The following is a 25,427-nucleotide window of genomic DNA, read 5'->3' as shown; positions in this document are numbered from 1 at the left end:
CTAAGGGGCCCCCAGCACCTGCGGGGACCCCGAGGGGCCCTGGATCAGGGATGCTGAGCTGGCCTGAGGAGCGCTGTCTGCCTGTGGGTCAGCCGGCTGAGGGCCCAGGAGACTGCCGGGGCTGCAGCCATCGAGGGGGCAGCGGGTCCCTCCCCAAACCTGGGAGCCCAGCCCCCTGTGAGAAAGAGACCCCCGGCCCCTGGGTCATGGACAGCAGCGACCGTGCAGGGGCCGGGGGCTGGGGACCTGGGCCAAGCCTGGGGTCCGGACCCAGGGCCGGTGGGTAGGGCTGAGTGTGCGTGCAAGCCTGTGTGACAAGCCCAGCGGCCCAGGCTCTGAGCCAGTGGCCGGGGTGGGGCTGCCGAGTCAGCAGTCTGGAAAAAGCGGCCACAGTTCTTCCTCGGGTTGGGGGTCCCAGGAAGGCCAAGGGTGCCCTGGGAACGGCCGTCTACGCCGTGGCCTTGGAGGGCGGAGGGCAGCTCCCATGGCCGGGCAAGTGTTCCGGATCCGCCCTGGAGAGGGGAGAGAAAATATCCAGAAGCCGAGATTATCTCCCCAACAAGGGAGCTGCTCAGACACAACCTTGAAACCCCGACGTGGAGGCGGGGGGGCGGGGGGGGCCCAGGTCCAGGCTTAACTCTCTGTCTTCCTCCCGGCCCTCCCTCAGAGCCCTCAGGCCCAGCCTGGCCCATGCATTGGTCCCGCCTGGGGACCCAGCGCCCACAGGGGCTTCCCACAGGTGCCCCAGGGCCGCCGGGGCCTCTGACCGCAGTCACGCTTGCCACACGGCCCTCCCGACCGGGCCGGGCTCAGGCTCTCGGCGCCAGAAGCCCCGAGCCCAGGAGGCCCCGGGAGCCACAGGAGTCTCGGCCCAGACCTGGTTTCCCATCCCCCGCCTCTCCAGGCCCACGTCCTCTCCATAAACAGGGTGTAGGGACGCCAGATTTAGCAAATAAAAATCCAGGGCACCCAGTTAAAGTCCAGCGTCAGACCAACAACGCATAATTCTCCCCGTGGCCACGCTCCCGTTACCGTGTGCTCTCCACCACGTGGACCTCAGGCTGCCGGGATTTGCACCCTCTGCTCGCCGAGGGGCCTTGGAGAGGTTTCCAGTCTGAGGACACTCCTGTTCCAGTCTGTCTGGGGCAGTTCCTCTTGGGTGGACAGATACCTGGGAGTGGAACTGCCACGTCACAGGGCAGACACCGCTTCGACCTGCCGTCTCCAGACAGGTTGGCCATTTTCAGAGCCTCCTTTGATGGGTGGGGAAACTGAGGCCAGGAGAGGCGGCCTGCACAGCACAGCTGTGTGAGCTGCAACCAGGCCTCAGCCACGCCCTGGGGAGGGGCTGCTGACCCTACCTGGCCTGCCTCTTGGGGTGGGGAGCACCAGTGGATAATAACCCAGGGAATGCAGGTTGGGGCGCAGGGCAGGACTGGGGAGGTCAGGTTGGAGCACAGGGCAGGTTGGGGTGCAGAGCAGGATTGGGGAGCAGGACAGCTTGGGGTACAGGAAAGGCTAGGAGGCAGGGCAGAGGCCGAGGTCTGCGTTCCACAGGCCACCCTCTCTGGGAACCCTCCAAGGGTTAATGTGGCTACCTCCTGGTGGCTGGAAACTTTGGCCTGAGCTGAGCAGACAGCTGTGGGCGCCCCCCACCCCAGGAATGCAGCAGGGGGAGGGAGGGAGCCGTCCTGAAGGACACCCCTTATCACCCGTCAACTCCATGCCAAGCACGTCCTCCAGGGCCAGCAAGGATACTTTCTGTCTTGTGGGCAAAAGTCGGGCCGGGCCCAGCATGTTTTGTGTTCCAGGGGCTGCTTGTGGGTGCCTCTGCGCCCAGGGTTTGGCTGGACCCAGCAGGGGGCCCTGCCCCAGGTGACAGGGACCAGGACGCAGTGCCCGGGACTGTGTGGACGCCAAAGGGTTGGCAAACAGGAAGGCTTCCCGCAGTGGGGTCCGGCCAGCGGCTGCAGAAGTGAGGGGCAGGACCCTGTGTCACTCGTCCGGCCTCCCTGGGATCCAGCTGCTGTGTCTGCCCAGGGGCCCGTCCTCACCACTTAGGGAGGGGGCTGGACCCGGCATGCACTGCTCCACTCGGCTCCTAGAAAAGTCTGACGGGGTCCCCTGGAAGGGTCTGCGGCCAGAGCGCAGGAAGGGGCAGCCCGGGGCCTGGGTTCCTGCTCTGGGCTTGGGTCCCACTGAAAGCCCTGAGGGGCCGCACAGCACCTCGAGACAGGGGAGCGCTTGGGATGCACCTGTTGGGCAGCGAGCAGCCTCAGCGCCCTCTGGCTGGGGCCTTCCTGCCCTCGGCCACACGGCCGGAAGCTGGCCCCAAGTCCCCTCCTTCACCTCCAGAAGCCACAGAGCAAGCCTTCGGGGGCTGAGACCCCAAGGGTCTGGGCCCTCCAGGGGTCCAGGTGGGCTGGATGGGACTGAAACCCGCTGTGGAAGGAAGGCCCAGCCCCCAGCCGCCTCCTCCCCTCTGCCTGGCTCTACGCACCAGCCTGAGGGGGGCTCCTGGACACACAGTCTACTCCCTGCCGCCCCTGGGGAAACACAGTGGGTCCAGCCCCCTCACCCCAGCTGGCCTCCCACCCAAGCCCCCAGGGCTCCCGCTGGTACAGGGCCAGCGACCCCCACTGCCGGGGGAAAGTGGAGGCAGGGACTTAAGGGGGTGGCGGGAGCAGGGCCAGCGGCTCAGCAGCGGACGGCTTGGGGTCCACACACCGAAGACGCTGGGCTGGGGCCAGAAGGCTCAGGCTGCCGTCCCTGCCCTGTCTTCTCTTTCTGCCTTTCTGGATGCAAAAAGTGGTTTGTAATTAGCAGGCGTTGATTTTATAATCAGGACGGTAAGATTAAGTAGACGAGGGAAGCCCTCAGAGGCCTGCTTTAGAGCAACAGGGCCTCCCGCACCCATCACCCCTCCAACTCCCCGTCTCTGTCTGTCTGTCTGTCTCTGTCTCTATCCATCTGCCTCTCACCTCCTTCCCTCCTTCAGGCCCATCGCCCACCCACCTGAGGAGCCCAAGGTCAAGGGCGATGGAGGCTCAGGACGGGGCAGCCCCAGCGTGGGGATGGCGGGACCCCGAGTGGTTCTCCAGAGAACAGGGGCCTGAGCAGATGGTCTCAGAGCCACCACTCGGGTTGGGGCTTCACCCATCAGCCTGAGACTCAGCAGGCGGGGTCCCCTGGACGGGTCTGCGGCCAGAGCGCAGAGGAAGCTCCCCCACTCCGGGAGCTCAGAGGCCCGAGGGGACTTCCTCCACCAAGGGCCCCTCCCCTGCCCAGCAGAGGTTGGGGTCTGACCCCGCCTTTGTGGCCCCAGGCAGCCCAGAGGTCGGCCAGGCCCCTCCCGCCCGCCCGCCCGGGAGAGCCCTGAGCAACTGCCCGCTGGCGCCTTCTGACCCTGCGCCCACTGGCAGGCTGCATGGCCCCCAGAGGCCCTGGACTGCGGACAGTCTCCCAGCAGGGGTACCCGCTGCTTCCAGGCAGCCCAGGGTCTGCAGCTTCTCAGCCACACTGCTCGGCCGGGACGCGTCCAGGCCGCGGTGGGCGTGTGTCAGGAGGGCCTGGCACGTCCACGGGCATGGGTGGTCGCTCTCTCACCTGGCTTCCCTCACACGTCCACCTGTGCCCTCCGCCTGCCTTTGCCCATCCAGGAGCCCGCCCCTCAGTCGGGGTGCGATGCAACAGTCCCGAGGCTCCACTGGTCGGCTGAGAGCCGAGGGTCTGCTGCACACACAGCACACACGCGTGCAGACACGCCAGAGCCGGTCTCAGGGCAAAGGGAGGGCGGGGTGGGGTCGCCTGTCTGGACCCTCAGGCAGGGAGGGGGACCGTCCCTGGTCCTGGAGGCGCAGACCACCCCAGGGGTGGAGGCTGTGGGGGCTGCATGGGAGGGGCCCCTGGGACCCGGGGGACAGGTGGGGGATGTGATGGCCGGTCAGTCTCAGACTCAGGCCACCACCTCCGCCGTTCCCCACAGGTCAGAAGTGTTCGGGAGCGGAGTGGGGGCACTTGCCCGTGTGGAGCCAGCTGCCCTCCCGCGGGTACCGACTGCGCCCACACCCACGCACGGCGGGAGGCTGGGCTGCCCCCCGGGGCCCCTGGGCCTGGGAGAGGGGTGGCGCGCCTGTGTGTCTGTCTCCGTGTGGGAAGCCTTGGGCCTTCGATCAGCTGTCCCCTGGGTGCCGCTCCCTCGCCTGTCCTGACAGTGTCCCCCCAAGACTGCGGAGCCCCTGCCCTTTTCCCGACAGCCTGGGGCCCTGGGGCAGAGCTGAGCACACAGCGGGCGGCTGTGCGGCCGGGCAGAGCTCCCCCACCGGACCCTCTGGACTCCGGGCAGCCCCAGGTCCCAGGCGGCCTCCTGGGGCTCTGTGGCCGGGACAGGAGGCTGGGAGGCCCGGAGGCCGGGAGGCTGGGAGGGGAGGGGAGAGGTGCCACCTCCATGGAGGCTCTCTCTCCCCTGTGTGTTCTGGGCCGTGACGCAAGCAGAGGCTCGTGGGGAGATAAGGTCCGGAGGAGGCTGCCGGCCAGGGCTGGCCGGGTCCCAGGTCCTGGCCAGCAGCCCCCCGGCCCCGTGGGCCTCGCCGCCCGCCTGCCGAGGCTGGGCACTCTGCTCAGAGCGGGTCTTTGTGCCCCAATCTCGCAGGTGCGGGGGCGGGTGGGGTCCTTGGCACAGAGCAGCCCGTGACCACACATGACGGCCGCTGTTCCGGGCGCCGCCCGCCAAGGTCTCCGCCTCGCATAAAGGGGCGCCCGGAGGCCGCAGAGGCAGAGCCCGCAGCTAGCAAGCGGCTCTCCTCCTTGCTCCGGCCCGGCTCGCCCGCAGACCCCGGCCCCGAGGCTGACCAGGTAAGGCCCGGCTGGCCTCCCGGCCTCCCCCTCAGCCCACCAGCCCGTCCCGCTCGCTCGCACCCACAGGACGCCTGCAGCCGCCCAGCCGAGCCCGCAGCTCGTCCCCGCGCCTCACCCGACCCAGCACGGACCCTCCCGGACCCGCGCCGGCCACGCCGCTCGCTGTTCCTTTTTCCTATGCATATACTTCTTTGAGGGTCTGGCCTAAAGAGGTGTAGGGCATGGGAAAATGGGGCGCCGAGGTCCTGCCGTGCCGCAGAGCCCAGTCCCCGCCACGCACCTGCCTCTGGACCTGCTTCCACGTCCCGCACGCCGGATCGGGGATGGATCAGGATGTCGGGGCCAGGGGGTCCTTGCCCTCCTGCATCAGGATGATGAATCGGGGGCGGGGGCAGGGAGAGGGAGGGGTCGCCCGTCGTAGGACAAGAAGATCGGGTAACCTTCGCTTCCGTGGTCCAGGCCCTGCCCCTGCAGGGGCGTGGGAGAGGGGCTGAGCAGGCCCCTGCTCCACGGTGCCTGTCACTGGGGCTGCCCTGAAAAGTTACAGGTGCTGGAACAGGAGCGGGGGCAGCCCACTGGGACCACTGCGGGTCTGGGTCTGGGACCAGGGGGCTCGGACGTGCAGAGAAGCGGGCGGGGGGAGGGCGTCAGCGGGGTTGCCGTAGGGCTGCTCTCCCTCCACCTACAACACACCTGTAACGAACGTGAGTGGATTTTCTCTTCGGAAACGTCAATAAAGTTCAGTGCGGAAAAGCTCTGGCCGTGGAAGCGCCGGAAGCAAGCAAAGCTCCCTCGCTGTGTGCTTTCCTCTCGTCCGTGCTGGTGGGGGTGGGGGGGGGGGGCACAACAGTAAGGGGGAGTGGTCTTGAGGGAACTTAATAAAAAATATGTCAATGTGAGGGAATGAAACGACTCCCAGACACATCAGCTGCGGGGGGGCAGTGGGGGGGGGCTTTCTGATAACCAGGGTCATGGGGGCAGGACACTCCCAGGGCCCTGGCGGCGCCAGGTGGGTGGGCCAGGACTCCCAGGGCTGGAGTGAGCACAGCCCGCCCCCCAGCACTGCCCGGGGCACCGGCCCGCTGGTCCAGGTGGGAACTCCCTGGCCCTGGAGCCTGTTGGCCTTAACATCGTGCAGCAGGAAAAGGGACGGAGGGAGCCCAGTGAACTGAGAGCTTCAACAGTGATGGTCAGGCTTAACTTATCGGCAACCAGCCCGGCGCACGGAGCTCAGACACCAGGCTCCCTTCAGCCGCCCACCCCCACAGTGCCCCTCTCCGTCTGGTCCATCCTCACCAGGGAGCTGGGGGCTGGCTCTGCTGGAGAGGCTCCCCCTGGACCACTGAGAGTATTGAAGGGAAGCAGGTATATACAATACCCTGAGTGCATGAGGAACAGTGGCCTGATCCAGACACCTGTGTTTCCTGTGATGGGGAGAGAGATGGGTTGCAGGCACGGCTGGATCCAGGCAGCCAGTGGCTCTGCCTTGCTCTCTACCATTATCCTCCTGTCAGCAGCTGCAGGTATGGCTCCTGGGCCCAGGGAGGGAAACCCTTCAGAGTCACTGCAGCTGGCCGGGCATACCCGGACTTGCCCCAGCCACAGGGTGGGGTCCCTTGTGGGCGGCTCCCTGGGCAGGGAGATAGGCCAGGAGTCCCCACCAGGAGGTCGAGCAGAGCAGGCCAGTGTGTCCTGTATCAGCTCTGGTTCAGCTGAGGAGAACAGAAAAGAGCCTGGGGCCAGGCAGCCCTCGGAAAAGCTAGGTGACGCCCCTACAGGCCGCCAGTCTCAGGGGCCCCCTGTCCTGTAAATGGTGGGGTGGGATCAGAGAGGCACTAGGTGAATGATCCTGCCCCACAAACCTCAGCATGGCTTCCCTGGGGAGGGGTTTCCCTCCACCTGCCCCCGTGTCTCTTGCAATTACCACCACAGCTGGGAATGTGGATCTCACCGGCCTGGGGAGGGGGCGACACGGAGCCCTCCAGCTGCAGAGGCCTGGATGCTGGCGCCTACCTGCCACCCCGGGAGGCTTGTGCTCCCACCTGGTGGCCAGGAGCCCCGCCGTGTGGCCCTGGTGGTCCTGACCCCTGGACAGCAATGGTCGTGGATATGGCAGGTCCTCTGCCACCAGGGGCCACTGAAGCGGGAGGAGGACCAAGAATCTGTGCGGTCGTGGTGGGGAGGTGCTCCCACACCCTTAAGGGGGCTTGGCAGTGCCGCGTCTGTTCTGCAAGCCCACTCCTTCCACTGGGCTATGGGGCCTGTGTGGGTGGCCTGGCTGAGAGCACCCATTCTTGACCCACAACCAGGCATCACTGCCTGGGCGCCAAGAACTGGGTGGCTCAGAACTGGGGTGGGGGGGCAGGGGGATGCGCTTGGCCCTGGGAAAGGGAGGGGCCGACACCCAAGCAGCCCTGCCCAGCACCTCCTATGACAACTGCAGACAGAAACGTTTAGAGCAAGACAGACAGCCCGTAGACCCCACCAGCTGGTTCCGCTGTAAATATTTTGGCCTATGTACCTTATCGTATGGATTTGGAACCTTCTGCATATAAATTTCAGGCATGAGGCCCTGCAGACTGTCACCAGGTCTTGCTCCCACACCAGAGGAGGTGGACCTGGCAGAGCCGTGGGCTCTCCCGTTTTCACCCGGCTCCTGCTCAAGGCCGGCTGCCCCAGCCAGTGTCCACTGCAAAGTCCCTGTTTCCCTAAACTGGGATTTAGACTGCTCTGCCCAGTCCCTGCCAGCGGGTGAGGCTCTACGGCTCCTGTCTGAGCTGCAGGAGGGAAGGAGGGCTTGGGAAGCGCGGTTCCAGCCGTCACTGCTGGTCGTGACAACGGTGGGTTAGTGAGGGCCAGGTAAGTGGGCACCGCTGCCCAGCAGAGAGTGGAGGTTGCAGACAAGAGACACCCAAAGCCCTGGGAGCGGGGACGACAGCCCTCAGGCAAAAGACACACACACACGGAGACACACACACACACACTTGAAAGTAACAAGACAAGCTAGACACTGGCTAAGATTTTAGGGTCGAGAGAGAATCCAGGTTTGAACCAAAGGTTGAAACAGCTGAAACCACTCAAACCTGTACATGTTTAAGCAAATCCCGATCCCACGAGAAATCGTGACTAAACGGCTCCACACAGCTGTAAAAGCCCCACCTCTGTAAAGTAAGCCACACTCGCCAGGCAGTAGCAAGGCCCACACCGTGCTGCCGCGGGACTTGGCCAAAATCCCAAAGGCTCCAACTGGCCTTGGGCAGCTGCCCCCACCCTGGCCCGGCTCTATCCTCCGATACCCGGGCTTCTGCTTCCTGCGCGCAGGCTTTCCGCTCAGAACCCACCCTCCACAGCGAGCGGGAGGTCTCAGGGTATTGGCCCCTCGTTGCCCTCCTGCCTGGCAGGCCCCAGGGCGCCCTCATCCTCCGCCCAGCTGCGCCCCGCTGCCCTCCCCATCACCTGCCTCTTCCTCAGTCCTCCTACCCTCCCCCAAAGCACTCATCCTGTAATGAGTACCCAGGTCCCCTCTGAACTGGCCCTTCACCGCGGTATCCGGGCATCATCCCCACGCCCCGGCTCGCTCACTGTCACCCACGTGGCGCAGACACCCTTGGGGTGCCGTGTCATAACCCTCCGGAAAGTTTGCACCCCTGGCTCTTTCCTCCAGCGGTGAGGCAGCTTCCAGGCGCGCCTCCGGCAGGGAGGGGCCCTCTCTCTCCTGCTCCGGGGGCGCAGCCCTGCAGGTGGGGACAGAGGACAGCTCAGGGGGAGCAGGCCAGACGCTGCGTGGGTCCTTCCTCAGCCAAGGAAGGGGCGGGGCAGCACACAGGGAGCAGTCCTGGCTCACATGCTCTGGAAGCTGCCATCAGTTCCTTTCCCCTCCAGCTTCGGGGTCACCGTTAACGAGGAATTCAAACACCAAGGTGAGAAGCACCTTCACTTCCTCCTGATCCTGCCAGTTTCCATTTTCACGCACAGAGCTTGGAAGCATACAGCATAATAAGAATCCGACTTTATTATCCTAACTGGAAACCTTCTATTGAATAAGTTACCCTTAACGAAGGGTAACGTTACCCACGTGTGTGAGGGCCCGGCGCAGCACAGTCCACTTTGGCCTTTGACTGTTTGCTGACCCATCACTTCCTAAACCGGCCCTTTGTGGCAATTTTCAGCTATGAAGTGGCCCTGAAACGCCTTCGACTGTAAACCCTCCACAGTCCTAAGGCCGGAAGGTTCCAGGTGCCACCGGCCTCAGGCCCAAACAGGGGATCACCGTGTCTCTGCAGGTAGATGCCAGACACAGCTCTGCACGGAGGCCCAGCGTCTGACAGGCCTCAGCTGCGGGCTTCTGGGCAGCCACGCGTCCTTAAAAGGCATCCCGGGTCTCTGGCGGGGCGCCCAGGTGCCAGGCTCCCCAGGGCAAAGCTGGGCTCAGTGTGTGCTCCGGGCTCCCGGCGTCTGGGGGGCTGCCTGCCACACGAGGCCCACGCGGAAGCCAGGGAGGCTGGTTCCGCTCGGCAGGGACCCCAGAAGGAGCCCAGAGGTGGGGCCAGAGGCGGGGGCCCAGGCAAGGATGCCCATGCAGTTGCAGGCCGCAGCCCAGGGCAGAGGGTGGGGGGTCAGAGCGCCAGGGGCACACGGAGCGCCGGGGGGAAGGGCGCGCTCAGCAGGGAGCCCTGCACGTGGCGTTTGTATTTCACGCGGCGATTCTGAAACCAGGTGAGCAGGACACGACGGGCCACCCCCCTGCCCGGCCAGCCCCCTCACCTGCACTTCGGAGAGCCGCATCTCCCGGGCCAGCCTCCGGTGCTCCAGCGGGCCCAGGTAGCGGCGGTGCCGGAAGGAGTACTCCAGGGCGCTGACCTGCTCCGCCGTGGAGGCTGTGCGCACACGGGGAGCCCGAGCTCCTGCTGCCTCCTGGCTCAGCCCTGAGGGAGGACGGGAGGGCACCCAGTCCGTGTGGCTGAAAGTGCTGCCTGAAATTGCTGCCCGGGGGGACAGGCCCCACCCCCGGAGATGCCACCAGCTGTGACCGCAGAGGGTGCTGGTGGCGGGGCCTCAGGAGAGCAGCCCGCCCTCCAGCCTCCCGCTGGGCCAAGGCGACACCCCTCCTCGCCTTCAGCTTGAGTGTGGAGGGGGTCCAGAGGCGTGGATGTCGAAGAGGATGACGGAGTGGACAGCAATCCTGACACCGGCCCCTCACCTGCTGCCCAGTGCTCCCTTCCAGAAACCAGTTTCTTTCACTCGCAGACAAGGAACTCCAACTCACGGGGGGGTGGGGGTGTGTGCAGTGGGGGCTGGCGGAGCCCACCCTCGGCAAAGGCCTGCGGTCTGGGAAAGCCCTCCCGTAGACTCCCCGTGTACCCAGGCTCTGTCTCCTGCAGGTCTGTTCTCTGATTTCTAATTACCAAATAGGGCAGCACTAAGAAGCCCCATGAGGTGAAGATGTCTCCATGGTCATTATTTAAACTTTTTAAAAAATGCAAACTTACAGATAATACCAGCCCCACTTTTGGCCACGTAGGACTTGACACCTAAGAGCGGTGATTAAGTCACAACAACTAAAAGACGGACTAAGAAATCCCCCTCCGCCAACGACAAAGCGTTCCGTCAAGTTTGGAAACCACGGGAAGCTCACGAGGACGGAACCACAGTGGGCTCCGGGTCGCGGCTGTCCCTAAGCAACCCTGCAGGACTCCAGGTGGCCAGCGAACAGGCCATAGTCTGGATGCCGAACGAAGGCACCCAGCTTTGCAGGAGGAGCCATGGTGAGCCCTCTGAACTGAGCAGGTTCGTGACCTGCAAGACGCACTTACCTGTGACCCTCTTGCAGAAGTGGGCCCCGAGGACTTAGAGCTTGAAGGCCACGTGTACCGAGTGCTAAGGTGGGCATCCTGGCTCAGAGAGGGTGGGGGCAGCCCCTCCAGGGCGGGTGGGAAGAGAAGTTCCAAGGGGTCTGAGCAGGGAAGACCGCCACTGTGGTTTCTGCTTCCGAGGGAAAGGGTTCACCGGCCGGAGGGGTCCGGCACAACCCGCAAGCCCCAGCCCTGCAAAGAATGCCCCGCCTGCGGCCGGAGTACACAAATGTGTGACCCTGCTCCTGAACCCTCCCCAGCTCCCTTCGCAGCCTGGGAAGGAAGGCCCCCCCATCCCCACACCTACCAGGTGTGGGCGTCCCCGGTGCAGACACTCCTGAGGACTTCACCTCCTCCTTGCCCACGGTCCGGGGGTGGTCCCCTCTGCCGCACACCCGGCCTGGGGCAGACAGGCTCCCCCAGGAGACTTCGGCGGGCCTGGCGGTGTGTGCTGGCCCCGCGCAGCTTCTCTGGGAGAGCCGGTCCGCCGAGCCAAAGCTGGAGGCTGGCTCGCAGGCACCAGGAAAGGCGGAGGAGGGAGGAATTGTTGGATGGTGCGGCCGAACTCAGGATCCGCCTCTGGACAGACGGTGGGGGCTGGGAACGGGGTACCCCGGCCGGGAAGGAGGGCCAAGATGAGCACAGGGTCCGCCTCAGGCTTGGCAGGGCTGGGCTGCACTTATAAGCTCAGGAGGTGGGAGGTGGATTTGCAAAGAGGACCCCAATGCCCCCCACAGATAAGTAGCACCTAATTGCCTTCAATTCAGAGGCACAAAGGAGGCCATTCACACCTCCCCCGGCTCCAAGATGTCTGGGGGAGGGGCGGGTCTGTGTCCCTGGTGAAGGGAGAAGCGGTAACTGAGGACTTGTTACCGCCTTTCATCTCCCCCCCACCCCCACCCGGCTGGCCAGGGCTGCAGGAAGGCGAGGGCGGCCCCTTCCCACCCAGCACCCCGGCTGGGAGCCTGTCCTGTGGAGTACCGAGCTATCTCCTCTGTCCAACCTGCCCCCGTGGGTCTGCAGTGCCAGGGGTGACAGCTGTGCACACCCGAGGGGCTCAGGGGTCCGCACCACTACTCCCAGCACAGGGTGGGCTTGGACAGGGCGTGTCTGCTGCAGCCCGTTTTCCTGCTGGGCAGGAATGTGGGCGGGCAACTAGCCAGACAGGGTGGGGAGGGGCTGGTCAGGGAGGGTCCCTCAGGCTCCGCGGGCCCTGCTCTCTCTCCACTCCGCAGCCCCTGCCCCGACCCTCTGCTGGGTTTCACTCTGGTGCCATAGGAGCTGCCTCCAGATTCGGGTGACAGGAAGAAAGGGGGTCTGCTGGCTCAGGACGTGGATGACTCCACGTCTGGCTCCCAGGAGGAACCGAGCAGGAAGGACAGGGGAGCCACCGTGCTCCGCTGTGGGTCCCCAACCGCTTCGGGCTCTGTGCTGTGTTGCTGCCTGGCTCCACCCCGTGGTGGCCAGGAGGGCGCAGGGCTCCCGCGGACTGAGAAGCCCAGGCCGCACGGGCTAGCCTAGGGACAGTCACCCTGTCCGAGTCCCCTGTGCCGCCAGCGCCTCACTACTCACTGGCCCCATCCGCGTCCCTGGCGCCAAGCTGGCCTCGGGGAAGGGGGCGGCGAGGTCTGGGGTGGCGGCGGGGTCAGCGGGACCTCTCCTCCAACCTTGGCCGGACCGCGTCTGTCTCCTCCACGCCGCCAGGCAGACGGACACGTGATGCGTTCTAGACGACCGCAGGGCGCTGCTGCGGGGACCCGCCGGTGGGAGCTGCGCCCCCCGGAGCGCGGGCTCTGAGTCGGCGCGGCGCCCCAGGCGGCCGGACTCGGCCCCCAGCTCGCCGCAGGGCTTCCGAGAGGTCGGGTCGAGCCCGCAGCCTGGACTCCCAGGGGCGCCGGCGCCAGTTTGGGCAGGACACCGAGGCCGCCCCCGCGCCCGCCCCGCGGACATCAAAGGCCCCACGGGCCTCGCCTTCGGATTAACACCCCAACCCCGCCCTCGAGCCTCTCGGGCTGGGGAGGGGCCGGTGAGGTGGGAGCCGGGCACACCGGGGAGGAGCCGGGGTCGCCAACCCCGCGTCTTCCTCCCGACCCCGGGCCAGCCCAGTTCGGTCACCGGACCCTGAGGGTTGAGGCTGGGGACTTAACTCACTCGCCGTGTGTCGCGTGGGGTGTCTTGTGAGATTACTGCGCGGTGTCCTGGAAGTCGCGTACGCGGAGCCCCTCCGGGTGGAGGCGGGGTGGTGCCTCCCCAGGGCGGCAAAGAGAAGTAAACCCCACAGCCCCACGACTGCTGCAGCTGCACAGAACGGGCGGGACAGGCACCCTCTAGGTAACAGGGAACATTTGTTGGGAACTACAGCACTGTGTGCTCAAAAGCGGTGATTTATGAAATGTCAGGCATTAACATGTACCTCGCCTTTCAAACCCGTTTTAGCCTCTCTTCCTTCCTAATCTTTCAGGGCCGGCCCCTCGGTCTTTTGTCCGCACACGGGCACCATCCTCCGCGCCCACCACCCCAGTTCTGCTGGGCGACCCCCTCCCTAATCCGGGACCCTCCTCTAATGGCCCTGCCACCTCGACTTTCCCAGCCCCTACCTGAAGCTCCCCTTCCTCAGTCCTAAGGTGACCTCACCTCCGCAGGTCAGACGGCCCCCCACCCCGAGTCCTCCCCGCCAGCTCCCGGCTGCTGCCTGGGGTGGTCCCCTCTCTTCCTTCAGCACTACCGCGGGCGCAGGCCCGCCCTCTCCCGACCTGGCTGGCTCGTGTCCCCTGGGGTCTCCCCTCCCTCTAACCCTGGCTGCTCCAGTGACAGCTGTGTCACCCACGTCTGGCCTCACCTTCCTCACGTGGCTTGGGAGCAGCGTCCGGGGGTGCTAGGCCCTGCCCCTCTCCTGGCTCTGGGACCCACCCCCCGGGTTTGCTGCCCCTCTGCAACCCCACTGCTGCCTTCCTCGGAGACCGGGTGATTAGGCGCAGGCGTGGCCTTGGCTCTCTGCAGCTGGCCCGCTAGTGCGCGCCGCAGCCGACCTCGCACCGAATCCCGCGCATGCGCGCCTCGGAGAGTCGCGTCCCTCCTGCGCCGGGTAGTGCGGGCTGGTGGAGGCGAGCGGTGAGTGTCCGCCCAGCGTTCTCGAGTCCCGTCTACACTCGGAGGCCCTGCGGCCCGACCCAACCCGCGACCAAAGTCAACTCCCCCCCTTGCAAACGGGCTCTTCCAGCAGCCCCAGCCCTGCGTCCTGGCACCTGGTCCTGGGGGTTCAGTTGCCTAAATCCTTAGACCCGCCGGGTTCTCGCCATCACGGCCTCGACTAGTCCAGGCCACCTCCACCGACAGCGTGGACGACTACGCCGAGGGAGGCCCCGCCCCTCCCAAGACCCCTTGTCCACGCCCACCCCCACCAAGAGGTGAGGCTGGTCCTGTGTGACCGCATCACTGCCCCTCTGTCCCATCTCTCTCCAACGCCCCGTGGTCTCGCGAGGATCTCAGAGAGCCAGGGCCACGGCTGTCGCCCCTCCCCTTCCCTCGCCGGTCGGTCCCTCCCCCTTGTCGCCACGCCCCTCCCCTAACCTCCCTCGTTGTAGCCCAGAGGGCGAGTTTGTGCTTCCGGTGGCGAGAACAGAGATTTGAGTGTGGGGGCGTGGTGGGCATGACCCTACCCCAGCAGGACGGTAGTCTGGGAGAGCACCCGATGGGTGGGTGGTGTCCGATTCCCAGGTTGCAGGTGTGATGAGGTAGAGCCCCGCACGCCCTCCCCTAGTTTGGGAAGGGGCTGCCCATGGGGACCCCATCACATCTGTCTGGGTCTCCCTGTTGGGCTGGTGGGAGCCTCCCCTATGCCCCTTCCTTCCTAGGGGACCTGGTAGGAGAGCTTTCTGCTGCTGCCCAAGGAACCTCAGCCCTGGACCCTGCCTCCTCATCCCCCTCCATCCTGCCCTCAGAGGCTGCAGCAGGGCAGGCCGAGTGGACAGGCAGAGGCAGGGTGCACCTCCCAGCCCCCAGCCCTCACCTCCCGTCCTCAAAACCACCGCCCTGAGGCTGGTGCTGTAGAGAGTATGGGGGCCGCAGCCCCCTCTGCTCACCACCCCCCACCCCTCGCCAGGCCTTGCCTTCCCTGCTCTGGTCAGCTGCCTCAGAAGCGATCCCAGCACGGGCTGATTCCCATCGCGTCTCCCTTGGCAGGTGGGGGCTCCGCCATCCTCTGGTCCTGGGAAGGCCTCTGGCAGGAGGCGCTGGGGTGTGGCCTCGTGCGGGCAAGGTCCTCCGAAAGAAGACAGACTGAATGTCACTGCCCGCAGCCAGGCCCTGTGGTCTTGCATCTGTCCCCCAGAGACCCGGGGTCGGAGTGGTACGGGGGCGGGTTCAGGCTGCATTTGGTAAGTCCCCCGTAAGTCTGAGACTCAGAAAGGGCCTGTGGTGACCCTGTTGACCCCAGGGCTTTGTCTTTGGTGAAAGGAATGGGATTTTGCTGCTGATAAATGTAAATTTCAAGGTGAGATTCTGAAGATAGGAAGCTGAAACCAATGGCACTAGAATAAAACAGAATTTTACATAAGGACTGAATGTGGAACTCTGAGGCATATGTGGCGATGTAAATTAATTTAGATTAAAAAATTAAGTTCCAGGACTTCCCTGGTGGTCCCGTGGGTAAGACTCTGTGCTCCCAACGCAGGGGACCCGGGTTTGATCCCTGGTCGGGGAACTTGATCCCACATGCATGTTGCAACTAAAGATCCTGCGTGCTGCAACTAAGACCTGGCACAGCCAAAATAAAGATAAATAAATAAATACCTATTAAAAAAAATTCAGTTCCTCTGTTGCACTGGCCATGTTTCAGGAGCTCAGTGACCACATGTGGCTGGTGGCTGTCGAATTGGACAGTGTTGTTCTAGAACATTCCCATCACCCCAGAGAGTTCTTTTGCTTGGTGCTGTTATTAGAAACAGCAATGAACCAAGACAAGTCAGACAAGCACCTGCTTATAAACATGATGAGGACAATGACCCCTGGGGTCTTCAGGAAGGGACCCCCTTATGGGAGATTCTGGTGACAAAGATGAGAGGCATTGCAGATGGCGGCAGCCACGGTGACTAACGCGATCTGTGATGACACGAAACGGGACAGGCTGACCCACAGAGCTGCGCGTGAGCAGGGCTGAGTCACATGGGGTCAGGGGTCACAGACAGGATGGGGAGAAGTAGTGCGGCGCTCTAAAAGCCGTGGTGACTCCGACACGGTGGAGAGGGCAGGTGGCAGCCTGGCGAGGGACACGGGACATTCTGCTCTGTTGACAAAGGAGGGCTTTCGGGAAAGAACGGTGTGGGTGTGGTGTGGGTGTGGTAACAAACGTTAGTGAAACATCTGGTAGAAGACAGAACCATAAAATGCAGGCGGATTAATCATGGCCCAGTTGACACAGTGAAGAGTAAGACTTACCACCCATCAGCCAGGGATCTGACCTTTCTTGGAGGCCAGGAGGGCCCTTGAAGGAACAGATAGATCAGAGCCAAGCACTCGGAAAATGAAGGCAGGAAGGGGATGCCCACGGGGGTCCTGAAGGGGAAGGAACTGGGTTAGACCCACGATGGGCAGAGAAACTGGACCAGAAAGGACAGTGGCTCTCACATGGATAAACGGCCAACAGAGATGGGCCCCAGAGACTCCCCACTGACTGCTGATGGAGGCTGGGCAGGAGCTGCATCCCACTGTGAGGCCCGGGAAGAGGACCAGGATGGGTCACACACAGGGTCCATGCCGGGGACTCTGCAGGGCCTGGATCTGGGCCAGGTGAGGGGGAGGAAAGCCCCACCTGGAGTAGCCGTTGTCTGTTTAAAAACTGCAGATTGTAAGCGAGGACAGTTCTGGGAGAGGCCAACCAGCACGTGGGCAGGAGGGCTGGGCAGATTGCAGCATGTTGGAGCAGACGCAGCACTGAACCCTGAATGCACGTGTGTAGACTGGCAGTGGTGTCCCGTCTGCTCTTGCTGCTGTGACAGAACACCACAGACTGGGGGCTTCAGCAGCAAATGCTGGCTGCTTTCTTGCTGTGGCCTCGTCTGGCAGGGAACAGGACCGAAAGCAAGCTCTCTCATTTCGTTTCTTACAAAGGCACTAATCCCAACTATGAGGCCCCACCCTCATGACATAATCACCTCCCAACACCCCCCCCCCGCCCCCCATCCCACCAACACCTCCACACTAGGGGTTGATTTCAACATAGGAATTTGGGGACACATTCAGTCCACAACACAGAGCAGTGTGGTTTTTGGCAGACAGATAAGTTTAGCAGCAGAACCAGGAAGAGAGGGAAACATTGCTATTGTGCCTGTTGGCACAGTTGCCCCCCACCCCCCCGGGGGCACAAAAGTGGGGAAGAAATCACAGACAGGGTTGATGTCCTGTAAGAGAAGGGGGTAATTAGGCAGACCAAAAGCATGGAAGAAATACTAGAGGGAGCCATCCTTATCTCACTATAAATCACAGAAACGTACATTTACCAAATGTGAGGGATTTCTTCTTTGCAAAAACAGTAGATCGATATCCTCAGGCCCCATGTGCACTGACTTGAAAAATGATGTGGATTCAGAGCCTGCCCCTGAGTCCAAGCACCCCACAGACTCCCCAGTTTGAGATTGTTCCGAATACCAAGCTCTTTGACAGTGGAGCATTGTATAGATGGTGTGATTAGAGGAACAGGTACAGAAGAGACTAATTTGGAAGACAAACAACGAGAATCAAGAATCCGGGCAATTCTGAAACATGAGGTTGTACAGGAAACTTCAGTTAAATTTTTAGGGACAGTCTGGACATGGGAGGGAGCACAGGAGCAGAACTAATTAGAGATAAAGAGCGTAGCCCTATCCAGGGGTAAAGAAGCCCCCAAGTTGATAGGGTTAAATGCCTCTTGGGGAAAATACATCTAACATCAGGTGTTCCCTTATAACCAATGTATCGCTCATTGGAAATAGCTGCTTTTCTAGGGCCCTGCAGCACTGATCCTTGATGGATGAACATGCTGTGAAAACGAATTCTCTCTGGCCCCAGCCCGGGAGGAAACGGACTTTGGGTGGAAGGACGAGGGCGCTGAATGAGGCGGGAGCTGGATTCCAGCCTACTGGCTGCCCACACAGAAACAAAACCGGCCCCAGGAGAGAGACTTGGCTACCACCCTGAGTTATGGGCGTGGACAAGGATGAGGGCCCAGGGCTGGTCCTGCACACACAACAGGGCAGCACGAAGAGGACGTGGGGTAAAGGGAAAAAGCAAAGCCAGCCCCAGGGCCCTGAAGCTGTCAGGGGCAGGGCCCCACGGCAGGGAGCGGAGGACCCACGGTCACTGCTGGAGGTCATCTGAGCTAGTGGGGGCACAGGTACCCTGTTCACGGGGCTCAGTGCACCGCAGGACAGAACGGGCGTGCAGTTGAATTCACGTGGTACGAACACAGGGAGCAGCTGGTGGAAATACCAGCTAGATGGGTCCACCAAGCAGCTGGACAGGCGAGCATCAGCTGGTCAGTTGCAGCATTGCTATGGTTCCGCATGCTGTAACACACTTGCTAGGATGGCCGAGATAAAAAAACAAAATCAAAACAGAACATAAGTGTGGACGAGGATGTGGAGAAATTGGAACCCTTGTGCACTGTTGGTGGGAACGTAAAATGGGGCAGTGGCTGGAAAACAGTATGGAGTTTTCCCCCCAAAATTAAAGATGGAACTACCATGTGATCCATTAATTCCACTTCTGGATATACACCCAAAAGAATTGAAAGCAGGGTCTTGAAGAGATATTTGCACACCCCTGTTCATGGCAGCATTATTCACAATAGCTAAAACGTGGAAGCAACCTAAGTGTCCACCAATGGATCAATGGAGAAGCAAACTGTGGTCCATCCAGACAATGGAAGATCATTCAGTCTTAAAAAGCAAGGAAATTCTGCGATATGCTGTGACTTGGATGGACCTGGTGGACATTATTCTAGGTGAAATAAGCCAGACACAGAGAGACAAATAACGGCTGATCCCACTGACATCCAGAGACAGAAAGTAGGTGCTGGGTGCCAGGGGCTGGGAGGGGGGCTGCAGCGTCAGTGTTTAATGATTCAGTTTGGGAAGATGAAGTTCTGGAGCTGACAGTGGTGACGGCTGCACAAAAAATGTGAATATACCTAATGCCACTAGCTGCACTCTTGAAATGGGTAAGATGGTAAACTTAACGTTATGTGTCTTTTACCACAATAAAATAAAAAGTGTGAATCTGCTGGCCAAGGGGCCACTGATGAGACGAGAAGGGCACTGACCTGAGGACTGGTCCTAGGCGACCCTGCTGGGTCGCTGCCCTGCACTTGGGGTCTGGCACCGGGAAAGATGTTCTCGTGGCCGGGACACTATCCCACTGGGGTGTGTCCACCGCACAGGCGCAGAGCCAAACCCAGTATGCCCGGCTTAAGACACACGTGTCACAGAGCGGGACAGGGACACACCTCACCCCACAGGCCCACGAGAGAGCCACATCCAAAGGGAGTCATGGCAGGGCCAGAAGAAGGGATTTGAGAATTTCCACGCATCAGGAATGGCTGAAGTTTAAAACTAAAGCCACTAGCCAAGGAGCTGGGGTGAGACGCGTTCTCTCCCCTCACCAGGCAGGAAGACGTTAGCGATGCCGGGGGAAGGGGTGTTCAGAGTCATTACTGCAACTTAGGGCCCCAAGGAGAAAGCCACGGGATGTGGCGTCCGGGGCCCCAGGCAACGTGGGCAGTAAGGCAGATGGGTTCTCCTTGGTGCCCCCAAATATCTCAGACTCAGAGACTTACACGGATTTCAAGCCCCGGAACAGCCTTTCTCCAGAGCAGAGGGTCCTGGCTGACATCGTCCCCACCCCTGGGGGATTGGCATATTTGATGGGATGTGTCCCAAGGCTGTCTCTGACCCCCCCAGCCCATGGCTCTTGCCCTCCGGGGGCGTGTGGGGGTAGGGAGGGGTGTTTACAAGCTCGAGTCAGCCCACCCCAGGTTTTTGGTGGCTTCCGGACTCACAGGGACCAGGGCACAAACAGCCTCGTGGAGCAGAGGCCAGTGTGTCTTAAGTGAAGATTTGGGATTTTCACACGGAGCCCCCAGGCCCGGCCATCAGTACGCGGCCGAAGGACAGGCACGCCCTTGGTCTGCCCAGGGTCCCTGCAGGCAGAGGGCCCAACTGGGGCCTCCTGGAAGACGGCTCCAGGAAAGGGCTGGGGGAGGGGCTGATGCCACTGCCGGCCCAGAGGGCCAGGACCTTAGGGCCCGTGGGGACACCCTTCCCTCTTTTACCTTTGTGGCCCAGAGCAATCGCTTAAGTCTCTTAATGAGCCCCTAGTCGCTGAGAAGCTGCCCCGCATTCAGCCGGAGCCTGCATTGTTATGCTGGCCAGCTCCTCGGGCTACTTCCTCCTTCCCGCCAGGCTGTGAGCACCTCCGGCCCCGCCCTGTCCCCACTGGGTCTGATCCACCGGCCCGGGGTGGGGCCCTCAGTTACTATTTGGAATATGCTCCTGGGGCGATTTTGATAAAGTCCTCTTGAAGCTGCAGGGACCCTGGCCTCAGCCAAGGTCGAAGATCTCAGACCCCCAGCCCCAGCTGCCCCCGGCCCAGTCACCTCCCTGGGGACGAAAGGAGCACCTTCCCTGGGCGTGCGTTAGCTCTCCTGCCCACCCCGTCCCCCCTGCCCCCGCACCTCTTTCCCTGACCCAACTCAGCCAAGAGCCTCAGACTCTTCCCTGGGCGGCAGGCGGTGGGCGCTGGAGACTGATCATACCTCCCCCCACCGGCTCCGCTGAGCCAGGCCGTCGCCATTTCCCTGGACCCTCCCTCCTCCTCCTCCCTGCTCGGCCGGGCTCACCCACCATGGCTGGTCTGCCTGGTGGGAAGTCCCGGGGGCAGGGTCAGGAGACCTGGAGAAGCTGGCGTGCAGTGAGGGCCCCGACCTCGCGTTCCACGTGCCCACAGCCCCCTCCCCGCTGGAGACTGGCCTGCCGGGGTAGGTAGGACCGGGCAGCATCCCAACGGGGCCCCAGCCCACCCCAGCCCTCCTGGCCCCTCCCCGGGATCCCGAGGCCATTTTAACCTCGCCCTGACCTCCAGCCCTACGCTCCTACCCAGTGCGGGGCCCGCACACACTCACAGAATTCAGTCGGAAAAAGCAATCTTTTTATTTAACCCATACCTAGGTTAGGGGTGGGGGAGGGCCGCAGGAGGGGTCAGAGCCGAGGGGCGGCCCTGCAGAGAGGACCGCGGCGGCTGGGCCTCACTGGCGCGGGTCGGCGAGGACGCCTCGCTCGGCGGCGGCGCTGCCGAGGATGAAGCCCACGGCCAGGGACACGGTCTGGTCGAAGGAGCCGCGCAGCTGCTCCACGTGCTGGTTCAGGGTCAGCAGCTGGTCACGCAGCGGGCCCAGGATGGACACGATGTCGCCCAGGTGCCCCAGGGTCTGCAGAAGGGCGGCGTTCAGCGACGGCGGCGCGGACTGCGGGGGCACGTGGTCCTCCGGGCGACCAGGCGGCGAGTCGGGATCTTCCCGGGTGGGGCCGGGGGACGACGGCGGCGGCGAGCCGGGGGCGCGGAAGGGCTCGGGGTCCTCGGGGCGGCCGGGCGCGGGGGTCAATGTGGAAACGGCCGTCGGGGAGCCGGGGGCGCGGGGCGCGTCCGCACACTTGGGCGGGGACGGGCTGAACCTGAGCGTCCAGGCGGGGTCCGCATCGGCGTCTCGGGCGGCGGGCAGCGGTGGGGCGCCTGGAACGGGGGGTCGCGTGAGGCGCGCCCGCCCCTCCCCCCGGCCCGCAGCCCACTTCCCCCGGCCCGAGGCGCCCCGCCCCTCCCCCACCCCAGCCCACCTACCCGGCTCAGCGGGCGCGGCGGGGGCTGGCCGGCGGCCACGCGGGGGGCGCCCGGGCCCGGGGGAGCGGCGGCGGCTGCGTCTGCGCCCGCTGTCGCCCAGCAGCCCCATGAGCTGGCGGATCTGCGCGTCGAAGGGCCCGGGCGGCTGACCGTGCGCGTCGCGGACCTTGTCCTTGAGGAACTTGTAGCGGCGGCGGCACTGCGCGGGCGTGCGCCGCACCTGCTGGCGGGCCAGCGCGGCCGACACGCGGCGGTAGGTGGGCAGCGCCTGGCGGCGGTCTAGCAGCAGCGCTCGCCACACGGTCGGCTGCAGCAGCGTGCCTAGCAGCAGCTCCGTCTCGCGCGCGCTCCAGGGCGTGCGCTGCGCCGAGCCCGGGGATACGGGTGACCCGGGAGATGCGGGCGACCCGGGGGGCGCGGGCGCCGCCAGCGCGCCAGGCGAGGCGGGCCTCCCGGGCGGGGTCCCGGGGACGCCCCCCGCCAGCCGCGGCTCGGAGTCCGGGCTGGCGGGCGACGGCGGCGCGGGCGGGGGCGGCCGCCGGGGCCGGAGCAGCATCCCGGGGCCGGCGGGCGCGCGGGGGTCGGGGCCGAGGCCCGGGAGAAGCCGCCCACACACGCTCGGTGGGCCCTGCGCGTCCGCCCTCGGTCGGAGAGGGCGCCGGAGCCCAGCCGGGTCTAGGCGGCCCTCCCACCGCTCCGCCCCGCCCCGCCCCGCCTCTGCGCGCCAAGTTCAACTTGGCTGCTCCGGCGCCTGGGTCTCCCGGCCAGTCTTTGGGCCCCTAGGCCCTGAGCGCCTGGAGCAAAGTTCTGCCCCCGCCCGACCAGCGGGGAAGAACCCTCCCAACCTCCCTTTGTACTTCTTAAACTGCGCAGTTGAGGTACAAACAAATATGGCTACGTGCATTGGGCGCGCAACGTTTGATTCGTCTGTACGCATGTGCCATGACCTTTCACTGCTGCGCAGATGAAGCCATGGAACATTCCAGTTCCAGAGGCTCCCTCGCGCCTCCTCCTTTGTTCATTGGTGCACTCTAGATGTTGTTTGTAAACGTAATTGTGTGCTGGGTCTGCTCCCTGCTCCCTCTTCCTAGTGTGGTCTTAGTCTGTGCAGGGGGTAGTGTTCATCACTGCCTGCTAGCAGTTTTCTGCTGGATCTGATGAAGAGCCAGGCCAGTGGTCAGACGTAGTGTCATAATTCACACACACACACACACACACACACACACACACACACACACTTCACAGAAAGAAACTTCTTTATTCTGATAAAGAATGGCTACAGCTAACATTGTGGTTAATACAGAGTATTGAGCCTCTACTCCCCTGAGAGATTAGGAATAAGACAAGGATGCCCAACATTATGGCTTCTGCTCAACCTTATTCTAGAAGTCCTAGCCAGAGCAATAAGACAAGAAAAAGGAGTAAGAATTATAGATAGCAAAGGAAGAAGGAAAACAGCCGCCACTTGCAAATGAGATGGTTGTATAGGTGGGAAGCACAAAATCTACAAGCACGTTATTAGAATTAATAAATGAGCTTAGCGAGGTCATTGAATACAAAAATAAAAGTCAATTGTATTTCTGTATACTAGCTACAGTAGTTTTATAAAAAACTCCTTAGTTTGGGATAATTCTGTGTCCAAGTTGCACGGACAGCACAGAGTCCCTAACATCTTACTTGTCCGTGGAACTTCGGCAGAGCTAAGAAGTTAGCGTTGACGAAACCGCAGACTTACTGGGCTGTGCCAGGTTTTCTGCTGATGTCCCTTTTCTGTCCCAGGATCCCATCCCTGTGCTGAGCTGCATTTAGTCATCCTGTCCCTTCAGTCTCCCCTGGGCCGTGGCCGTTTCTAAATCTTGTTTTCCACATCCTTGACAGTTTGAGGAGACGGGTCAGGTGTTTTGTGGTGTGTTCCTCAATTTGGGTTTGTCTGCTGTCTTCTCATGATTAGAGTGGGGTTCTGGGTTCTGGGACGAGACCCCAGAGGTGATGTGCCATCTTACTAGTTCGTGTTAGGATGCATGACGTCGGCAGACTTGGGGCCATGATGCTGGCCCCCATCTCCGGTTAAGGTGATGCCTGCCTCTCCCCACTGTCAGGTCACCCTCTTCCTGTCCTGCCCTGCAGTGGGGGCTGGTCACCAGGTTCCCTGCCGCCCACACTCGAGGGGGTAACAAACCACACCTCCCGGGGCAACCACGTGTACTGTTTGGGTTTCTCCCAGTTCCTCCCGTTCATTTATTCATTCAGTTGTCCGTTTACTCCAGTGTGGACTCATGGACGTTTGTCCTGTTCCTGGGTCACAGCCCATCACTGTCGTACGTGGGGGCTCAGACAGCCCAGCTCCGGCTGTGGGGAGTCTTCACAGCTCTTTACCTCTTGTCCTGTGTCCTTTTGATGTGATCTACCCTCCTACCCCCAAGCCCCGCTTTTAGCACTTCCTAGCTCCTGGTTCATCTGGTACTTTCCCCACTCAAGCCCTGGAATCAGCCATTTCCTTTTCCTGGAGAATTGAATGGTATCTGGAAACCAAGATTTGGGTACAGGATGCAGCTGCTGCTATTGGGGTGTCACCGCTTCTGGGCCCGTGGTTCTGGGGGCAGTTTTGCTCCCCAGGGGACATTTGGCGATGTCTGGACAGTTGTTGGTTGTCACAGCTGGGGGCAGGGGGCGGTGCTGCCGGCATCTAGAGGGTAGAGATCAGAGATGCTGCGAAACATCCTGCAGGCTCAAGACAGCCCCGCAGCAGAGAGCCATCCCCCGACACGTCAGCGAAGCTGTGACTGAGGTCCTGTGGTGGTAGCCAGGAAGTGGACCGCGCACGACCTGTATCTCGGGTCCCTGACTGCCTCGCACCTTGGGCTCCGTGAGATCCTTTCTCGGACGGTAGGAGGCCTGGTACCCTCGTCTCCAACTGTCTACTCGCGTCCCACCCCCCAGCGAGTGCGCAGAGGAGCCTTGGAGGGCTGGCCTGGTGCCTGAGCAGCTGCTCCCCACCGGGGTGCGGTCCTCACTGCAGTTCTTTTGTGTTCAGCTCAGTCTCCCTTCAGAACAGCGTTTCCCAGGGTCACTGAGGTCCACCCCCTGGGGAGCGGGAGTGAGGAGATGCGGCTGCAGGAAGGTGGCAGCTCAGGCCGTCCCGTCCCAGGAGAAGTCCCGCTGTCCTTGCAGCAGGTGTCTGACAGCAGCCTGAAGGACACAAGCCGCAGGGAGGGGTGTGGCCGGCACCCAGCCGGCCCCTCGGCCTCTTACCCCGGCACCACCAGTCACTCCAAGCCCGTGTCCCAGGAGATGGCCTGGCTGCCGGGGTCCCACCGGCCTCCTCCAGGGGGCGGGTGCTGGTGCCGGCCCGGGGGCTGCCTTGGGCTTGATCCCAGCCTGCCGGGCGCAGCGGAGTGGACCCCGTTTGGGGCGGGGGCCTCCCCAGAGCCTGGGTGCGCAGGGCTGGGCTCCATTCAGCGTAGGAGGGGCTGCACGGGTTTGGGGGTGCTGGCTGGGGTGCTGGCTGGCAGTTTTCAGAAAAACGTGTTGATGTGATCAGAGCCGGTGTAGTGAAGGGAGAGCCGGCCTTCCTGGTGCTTTAATCGTGTCTCGGGAGGAGGAGGGACAGGGGTCTAGTGGTTCTAAGGTGGCTGAGGACCCCCTGCCCCGGCCCGGACTCCAGAGCCACGTGACCACGGCAGCTACTGTCCACAGTAACACGACCCCAGCGTCTCCCCGTCTTTGTCGGTGTCCACCAATCCCTAGCTCTTCCACTGGGACCCTCCCCGGTGGTGACCAAGCCCCGGGAACACCCCAGCCTGCCCCCGGCGAGGATGAGCCGGCTGTTTGGCCTGTGGGCTGCGGACAAGG

At 62.9% G+C, this 25,427-nt stretch overlaps 1 protein-coding gene and 1 long non-coding RNA gene across 2 annotated transcripts; both read right to left on the bottom strand.

Moving 5' to 3' along the window:
- Positions 1–1,773: 1,773 nt before the first annotated feature.
- LOC129391668 (uncharacterized) lies at positions 1,774–6,282 on the bottom strand. The gene is made up of 4 exons (XR_008616255.1): positions 6,236–6,282; positions 5,551–5,676; positions 5,138–5,218; positions 1,774–1,967 (listed from the first exon to the last, which is right to left on the bottom strand). It is a non-coding gene; the product is annotated as an uncharacterized lncRNA (long non-coding RNA).
- Positions 6,283–20,985: 14,703 nt separating this feature from the next.
- On the bottom strand, positions 20,986–22,131 carry UTF1 (undifferentiated embryonic cell transcription factor 1). Its single transcript, XM_024121248.1, has 2 exons — positions 21,576–22,131; positions 20,986–21,470 (listed from the first exon to the last, which is right to left on the bottom strand). The coding sequence occupies exons 1-2, from the start codon at positions 22,129–22,131 to the stop codon at positions 20,986–20,988; spliced, it is 1,041 nt and encodes a 346-aa protein (XP_023977016.1).
- Positions 22,132–25,427: the final 3,296 nt, after the last annotated feature.

Source organism: Physeter macrocephalus, chromosome 20 (assembly GCF_002837175.3).
Source record: "Physeter macrocephalus isolate SW-GA chromosome 20, ASM283717v5, whole genome shotgun sequence".
NCBI lineage: Eukaryota > Metazoa > Chordata > Mammalia > Artiodactyla > Physeteridae > Physeter > Physeter macrocephalus.
This window is presented reverse-complemented; position numbering and strand designations above follow the sequence as displayed.